The sequence below is a fragment of the Nicotiana attenuata genome, unplaced genomic scaffold (genome assembly GCF_001879085.1).
Source record: "Nicotiana attenuata strain UT unplaced genomic scaffold, NIATTr2, whole genome shotgun sequence".
In the NCBI taxonomy this organism is placed as follows: Eukaryota; Viridiplantae; Streptophyta; class Magnoliopsida; order Solanales; family Solanaceae; genus Nicotiana; species Nicotiana attenuata.
The window spans coordinates 50753-59593 of NW_017671276.1; the positions used below are offsets into that span (position 1 = coordinate 50753).

At 33.2% G+C, this 8841-nt stretch overlaps 1 protein-coding gene across 1 annotated transcript in view; it reads left to right on the forward strand.

Moving 5' to 3' along the window:
• The first annotated feature begins 5788 nt into the window (after positions 1-5788).
• LOC109207232 (tropinone reductase homolog) overlaps positions 5789-8841 on the forward strand; it is a 5412-nt gene continuing 2359 nt past the window's right edge. The window contains exons 1-3 of the mRNA XM_019370114.1: positions 5789-6113; positions 6787-6994; positions 7821-8037. Coding sequence (XP_019225659.1) covers positions 6025-6113; positions 6787-6994; positions 7821-8037 — 514 coding nt within the window. The 5' untranslated portion in view covers positions 5789-6024. The remainder of the gene's footprint in view (positions 6114-6786; positions 6995-7820; positions 8038-8841) is intronic.

Genomic DNA, 8841 nt, shown 5'->3' on the forward strand with positions numbered 1-8841 from the left:
CCCTCTTGACTTTTGGAAGCTATCAACATATCATCAACGTATAGGAGAAGATATATAAAGGATCCGTCTTCAAGCTTGCGCAAATACACACAATGATCGTATTTGCTTCTTCTGTACTTCTGCCGCAATATAAACTTGTCAAATCGTTTGTACCATTGTCTAGAAGATTGTTTCAATCCGTATAATGATTTTTCAAGTTTGCACACCATATTTTCCTTTCCAGCACTTTAAATCCTTCTGGTTGAGTCATATAGATTTTCTCTTCCAAGTCGCCATGTAAAAATGCAGTTTTTACATCTAACCGAACTAGTTCCAAATTCAATTATGCTACCAAAGCCGACAGAACTCTAATGGAGGAGTGTTTCATTATTGGAGAAAATACCTCATTATAATCAATTCCCTCCTTTTGAGCATTTCCTTTGGCCATCAATCTTTCTTGTAGCGAACATCTTCTTGGTTAGAAAATCCTTCTTCCTTTGCAAATACCCAGTTGCACTCAATTGTTTTCTTTCCCTTCGGGAGATTGGCCAATTTCAATGTGCGATTCTGATGAAGGGACTGCATTTCTTCATTCATGGCAATCCTCTACTTATCTTCTTCTGAACTTTGGATTACGCCTTTTTAAGTGGTAGGAACACCATCAGCTACAATTGAGGCTGCACAAGCCACCGTCTCTATGAGACTATCAGGTTTCTTTATTGTTCTTTCTGGCTTGCTGGTTGCTATTGATTCAAGTTGTTGTTGAGTTTTCTGAGTTGGAATCTCCTTCTCTACTGTCTCTCCTTCCAGAAGATAATTTTCTATTGCTTCCTCATTTTCTCCCCGCGTTGGGAAAATTAATTTTCCCTCGAACTCCACCTGTTTTGAAGCACTATCAGTTTGTTTGACATCATCAATTGTCACCTTATCAATTATGGCATATTCATCAAAGGTAACATCTCTGTTGAATATAATTTGTCTTGTCTCTAGACACCATAAGTGGTATCCTTTGACTCCAGAAGTAATCCCATAAACATAGCTTTCTTTGCTCGCGGATCTAATTTTGACTCTTTCACGTGATAGTATGCAATTGAGCCAAATATATGCAAAAACTATAATCTTCAGCAGGTTTTCCATGCCATTTTTCAAATGGTGTCTTGCTACCAATAGCAGCATATGGTAAACGATTAATGAGGTGATATGCATATGTTATTGCCTCAGCCTAAAATTCTTTGCCCAAGCCAGCATTGGACAACATACACCGAATCTTCTCCAATAAAGTCGGTTCATACGTTCTGCCACTCCATTCAGTTGTGTATTTCTGATGGTGAAATGTCTCAAAATGCCATCATCTTCACAAATTTTATTGTAAAGATCATTTTTGTATTCTTCATCGTTGTCTGTTATCTTTCTGCCTGTTTGAGTCTCTATCATCGCCTTCTATTTGAGAAAAATTCTCAGCACCTCATCTTTGGTTTTCATAGTATAAACCCATACTCTCCGGGAAAAGTCATCAATAAAGGTTACAAAATAGTGTTTCCCACCTAATGAAGGTGTTTTGGAAGAACCCCAAACATCAGAGTGAACGTAATCCAAAATACCTTTAGTATTATGGATAGTTGTTCCAAATTTAACCTTGTATGTTTCCCCTTGACACAATGCTCACAAAATTCCAAATTGCAAGTCTTTACTCCTTTTAACAATCCTTTATCTGATAAATTTTAAAGGATTTTCCTCCGGTATGTCCCAAGCGCATGTGCGATAGCTCGGTTGCTTCTGCCTCCTTGTCATCACTGGATATCGTTGTTGTTGTCCCAATAAATGTACTACCATGATAGTGGTACATGTTATTATTTCGCCGAATTCCCTTTATTACCACTAGTGCACCGGAGCATATTCTTATTATCCCATTTTCTGCAATGACTTTAAACCCCTTTGACTCTAGGGCTCCTATGGAAATAAGATTTTTCTTCAATTTCGGTACGTATCAAACATCTGTTAATGTTCTGATCAATCCATCATGGTTTCTTAATCAGATTGAACCAATACCATATTCAGTAAGAGGATTATTATTTGTGGTGTGAATAACTCCACATTCTCCTTCTTGAAAAACGAACCAGTCCCGGTTGGGATACTTATGATAGCTACAAGCTGAATCCATCAACCATATGTCACATGGTTTGAATGGCTCAGTTGTAACTAGTGAAAAATTAGAGTCATCACAATCAGCTACATTTGAATTCATGATAACCTTCCCATTGTTAGGTTTGGACTTGTTTTTCAACTTTGGACAGTCTGTCTTCCAGTGCCCCTTTTCTCGGCAAAAGTCGCATTCATCTTTGCTGGATCTGGATCTTGACTTTGATCTTCATTTCTTCATTCTAATCTGGTTTTGAGAACGACCCCTCATGATCAATGCTTCTCCTTCTCCACTCTTTTGCTTTTCTCTCTTTTTTTTGTTCGTAGCTGTATAAGGCAGAACAAACTTTTTTGAGAGATACTTCATCATTCCCATGAAGTAGAGTTGTTTCAAGGTGCTCATACTCATCGGAAAGTGAACTTAATAACATTTAGGCCATATCTCCATCACTAAAAGTCACGTCCATATTCTGCAAATCTGTCGCCAACTTATTAGAGCTAGTGATACGATCATTCATTGCAGTACCAGGAACATATGTGAAGCGTAACAGTCTTTCTTTCATGTAAAGTTTATTTTGACTGTTTTTCTTCAAGAATTTATCCTCCAATGCATTCCACAATTTACTTGCAGAAGTTCCTTTTGTGTATGGATACTTCTGTTCTCTTGCGAGGTAAGATCGAATGGTAAGCAATGCGATTGATAATCTTCCAATCTTCTTCTCCGATATTGTTTGGGTTTTTTTTTCTTCTATGGCAATATCTAGCCCTTATTGAAAAAGGACATCAAGAACCTCAGCTTGTCAAATCCCGAAATGTCTTGACCCGTCAAAATTTTCAACTGCAAATTTCGCATTTGACATAATTCTTATCATAAGCGAAGAAGCCAACGGCGTATTATTGACACTCGATGTGGACTCTTCATTTTTCTTGTCTCCCATTTTTTGCAATAAATACTATTTATTTGTTGACACTACAGAATACCAAAGTCATTCCTTTTAGATGTGGAAGTTCAGACTATACTGCAACCACAGAGCATACTCAGATAGAACCTTGGCTCTGATACCAATTATTGCGGAAGCCAAATATATAGAGAGTTCTTAAATCACAATTACTATATCTAAAGGTAACTAAAAAATAGTACATGAGACAATAATAAAAGGAACACCATAAATTTACGAGGTTCAGCAAAATTTGATTTTTGCCTAGTCCTCGGACACAATCAACTCAAACTTTTTTTTACTCCAAAAATACAAGTGAAATACTACAAGAGAGAAAGAAGATTCAAATGTCTTATTAGGAGATAAGAAGGAAAGTGAGAGATGTTTTACAAATGAACAAAACCCTTGCTATTTATAGAAGGGAAATGACCTTAATAATATCATGCATGACATCGCATTAAGTGTAATCATGCAATTAAATGCATGAAAAATTGCATCTACCAATTTCCTCCTAAAATGAGGCTTCCGAATGTTCACACTAGTTCACATTAATCGTGTCAAATTCAACATAGTATAATATGATATGATATGATATGATTAATGAAAAATAGGATGCCTCTTGACAAGCTCGTGAAAAGATTCAACATACATGGCCCTTCTAGATGTTCTTGTTGCAGAGACTTTAAAAAGGAAACCCTGAAACACTTGTTTGGGGAAAGTGAGATAGCTACCAATGTCTGAAATTTTTGCAGTATCTGCAGTGGGATTAAATTCAATCCTACAATAAGGAAAAATATAATACAATGGTGGTTACACAAACCAATCAACAAAGCACAAGAGGTAATATTTCAATGCCTACCTATTGTTATATGCTGGGAGCTATGGAAATCTAGGTGCAAAGCTAGATTTGAGGGCATTCAAATTTCTACAAGGTATGTAATTGGCCAGATCAATTATATCACGTTGTTATTTTTGAACTCCACCTTTCCTTCCATCCCTTTTAATGGGATGTCAGAAATATGTGCCACTATAGAGAAGGTGAAGCATAATATTTGGATTAAAATTATCAGTTAAATCAAAAGAAGGGAAGCTTCAGTATTCATGTATAGTCATTTAGGCTACTTTTTGGGATCACCAAATTTAATCATTGTAAAGGAGCAGTCCTCCCCAGTTAACTTTTGCGTTAGTCTACTTTTTGGAGTAAATTTTATGTGTGGTCATTCAATTTTATGTTCATTACATAAAAGTGATTTTTTTTCTTTTTATTACGTAAAAATTATTCAACTTTGTATTCATTACCCTAAAGTTACTTTTCTTTCTTTTGTTACATAAAAATTATTTTACTTTGCTCTACTTATCACAAAAGTCACCTAATTGGCCAAATTTATGATACTTTTACTTGATAAGTCTATTATGTCCTTGACATTATAAATCCTCTCGTTTATGTAATACATTTTATATTATATACTATATAATATATTTTTACCTAAGTATTTTACTTATAATTAAAATAACTTTAAATTATTTTATTTATTATTTTTATAATATATCTATACATTTAGTTTTTTCATGGCACTCAATTTGTTTAATCATATTCAAACATGAACATATTTTTAATATAAAAATGATAAAAAAAATATTTATCTTTTTAATATTTATTTAAAATAATAAAAATAGATTTGTTTAACAAATGATAGTTTTTTATAGTCAATAAAAATATTTTAAAAAATGCAAATATATTTGCGTTTAATATTAAATTTTTTAAAGATTTATCTATTAATATATTTATTTGAAAGTATTAATTTGATATATCATTTTGTTAAATGTGGCTATTTTATTTATTAAATTAATGGATATGGCTTGGCTGATAAATCAATGAGCTTTGATTTTTTATTTTTTATTAAACATATTTCATTAAGCATGATTAAGAACGTGGACTTGAGATTTGTTTACGGTAATGTTACTGACAAATTTAATAATATTACTTATATATCTTAAAACTTAATATTAAAAAAAATGTACGAATATATTATAAAAATAATAAATAAAATAATATTTCGTTATTTTAATTATTATAAGTAAAATACCTGGGTAAAAATATTATTATGTAACATATAATATAGAAGGTATTACATAAATGAGATGATTTATAATGTCAAGGGCATAATAGACTTTTCAGGTGAAAGGTTTGTAAAATTTGGTCAAAACAATTATTGTGATAATTAGTGCATGGTAAAATAATTTTTGTGTAACAAAAGAAAGAAAAGTGATTTTTCGATAATGAACACAAAGTTGAATGATTTTTACGTAACAAAAAAAGGAAATGTGACTTTTGGATAATCAACACAAAATTAAATAACCACCCATAAAAATTACTCATACTTTTAGTCTATAATAATAACATAACTTTCCTGATAGGCTTTATATATGGAAAGTTCATCTGTATAGGATTAATGTTGTTCATTCCTTAATTAGGATGAAAAGGTTAGGCAAAATGTCCCCCTCTCAAATATATACTTTTTGGGTTACTAATCTACAGGGGTACTGCCAAACCTCCCTCCACCTCAACTAGGCTTTTGAGGAGAAAAAAAAAGTAATCACTTTCGAATATGCCTAACATTATTTGCATGAATTCCACTATCTCCAAAAATTACAGATGAATAAATTGACTGACGGGAATATTATAGTTCTAAAACGAGTCATAAAAATTTATCGATAGTCACATCAACGCATAGCCAGACCGCTTTCTTCTCTGGAAATGGCCACATCTTCTATGAATGGTTACGCACAACTTGCGTGGCTTTGCCATGTACATGAATCATGATCTCTAATTTTTTATAAGATCTAAACACGTAACAGTTAAGCATAAAACTCATTTTTTTTTATTGTTATTGCATGTGCCGTTCTGTGCACCTAAAATAAAGGATCTGACAGAGTCACAAAGCTGAACAGATCAAGATCTTCGATTATGGCTGAAACAGAAGTTTGTGGTGGTGATAGAAGATGGTCTCTCAGAGGCATGACTGCACTTGTTACTGGCGGTACTCGTGGCATCGGGTAATTAACCTGTTACTAACTAGTACTATCGAGAGCGTCTTGGAGCAACGGTCAAGTTGTCTCCGTGTGACATATAGGTCACTTAGGTTACGGGTTCGAGCCGTGGAATACTTGCACCAGTGTAAGCTGGAGTCTTGGAGCAACGGTCAAGTTGTCTCCATATGACGTATAGGTCACAGGTTCGAACCATGGAATTAGCCACTGATGCTTGCATCTTGGTAGGCTGGCAATATCACACCCTCTTGAATATAGGGATGGATTTAAGGAGGCAGAAGGGGGTTCGTCGGAACCCCATTCGCCAAAAAAATATACTATATATCTATAAGGCAAAATCTGTTTTGTACCTTTATATATTATATTTTGAATCCTTTGAACACAACCTAAAAGCATAGCTTAATGGTTAAGGGGGCTCAAACTTCTATGAGGTTGTTAGTTCAATTTCCCTTGGCCGCAGTTTCTTTTAATTTTTTACTTTTTTGAACCTCCTTAGCGGAAATGTTACCCTGCCACTACTTGAGTGCGGCCCTTCCCCGGACTATGCGTGAACGCGGATTACTCTGTGCACCAGGCTATCTTTTACTAACTAGTACTACAAAGAGTCACAATTTAATTTGTTGATTTCTTCCATTTTTTAACTTTCTGATCTGGAAATTCTCTCTTTTATATGTATTAGTTATGCTGTAGTAGAAGAGTTGGTGAATTTTGGAGCAGAGGTCTATACTTGTTCACGTAAACAAAATGATCTAGATCAGTGCCTTGAGAAATGGAAGGGCAAGGGGTTGAAAGTATCAGGATCTGTATGTGATTTGTCATCGAGATCTGAACGAGAAAAGCTTATTGAATCAGTCACTAGTTGTTTCAATGGGAAGCTCAATATACTTGTAAGTTTTAAGTTACATCTGGTTTGGATGGTTGATACCGTACTATATTGCATCCTGTTGTTAATTTAAATACAATGTTTGTTTTAAATTGTTACTTAAATTTTATTGTATCGTATCGTTACATTCTTCGATACATAACAACAAAAAGTGTCACTTTATGTAATGACTGATTTGGTGTGGCCGTGTCATTACCTTATTTTTCCTCTCAACTTGCCCTTCTTTAATTTAATTAATCTTATTTTATTCTTTACCTTACCTATTTATATAATAATTCTATCTCGTACTCTATTTTTATTTATAATACTGCAAGTTTATTCTTCATATTGTTGGTACATAACATCATGCGTCGGCAACGATATAATTTATCAAAATATTATATTCATCAAAATAATACATTACAATACAATGCAATAAAATACGATAACCATCCGGACAAGCTTAGGAGGAATATATAGTTTGCTCCCTTAGTTTGAGGTCAAATTTCTTTGACACACCTCTCCAACGCAGTTAATCTTTTACAGAGTACAAGTTTCGGGATATGTGTCTAATACGCACTATTTCTGTCCCTTAAAAGCATATGTCCATTCGTGTCAGCAGCTGAAGCAAAATATTTCTCAAGAAGATTCAAAAAATAAAAAGAAAGTAAACACGTAAAGAAACTAAAAGGATTCAATATTCAATTTTATATATATAAAAAAAGTTAATTTTATATACACAATATAATTTTTGAATAAAGGAGTTCAGCCAAACCCCCTTCTGCCTATCTAGCTCCGCCCCCGATCCTATTTATCTTCATAAAAGAAGTAACTTGCCTTTTTTGGTTCAGGTAAATAATGCAGGCACATCAATACCAAAAGAAGCTACAAATTTTACTGCAGAAGATTATTCAATTATAATGGGTACCAATTTTGAGGCTTCTTACCACCTATGTCAACTTGCTCACCCCTTTTTAAAGGCTTCTGGAAATGGAAGTATAGTGTTTACCTCTTCAGTTGCTGGGGTGATTGTCATACCCTTTGCGTCCATCTATGCCGCTTCTAAAGGTAATTATTATCTGACAATTTGGATTTGAGTTATATATACTGTGCATAGGAGCGGAGCTAGGTGACCCCTTCGTCGAAAATTACACTATGTATATTAGGTTACATTTTATTTCATATATATATATATATATATATTGAATCTCCTTAACTTCTTCAAGTGTTTTTAATTTTTATTTTTTGAATCTTTTTGATGAAAATTCTGTTTCGCTACTAACAGTACATAATTAAGATTTTATAGGATACTCGTATAATTTAATCTATACTATTTGGTGAGTTATCATTTTTATCAGGTTCTTGTCATAGAGATTATATGTTAATTAACCGATGCATAGAACTTATAACATGTTTGGCCAAGCTTCATTTTGGCCAAAAATTTTTTTTTTTTTTGGCTAAGTGTTTTTTTGGCCAGAAAGGCTTTTTTAAAGTTAAGGTGTTTGGCCAAGATTTTAGAAGGAAAAGAAAAGCTTATGAGTAGAAACATAAGCAGTTTTTGAGAAGCACAAAAAAAAAAAGTTTTTTCTCAGAAGTACTTTTCTGAAGAATACATTTGAGAAAAATATATTTAGAAGAACTTTTAGGGCCCATTTGTCCATAAAAAATATTTCACTTTTATTCGAAATTTCTTTACTTTTTTCGGAATCAGTGTTTGGCTATGAAAATTTCAAATTTCACTTGAAGATGGATTTCCGATTTCGAAATTTTTCAAAAATTTGAAAAAGTCAAAAAAAAATAATTTTCGAAATTTTCACTTCAAATCACTCACAAAAATTCAAGAACAGCTTCAAATTGTATTAATGTCCAAAC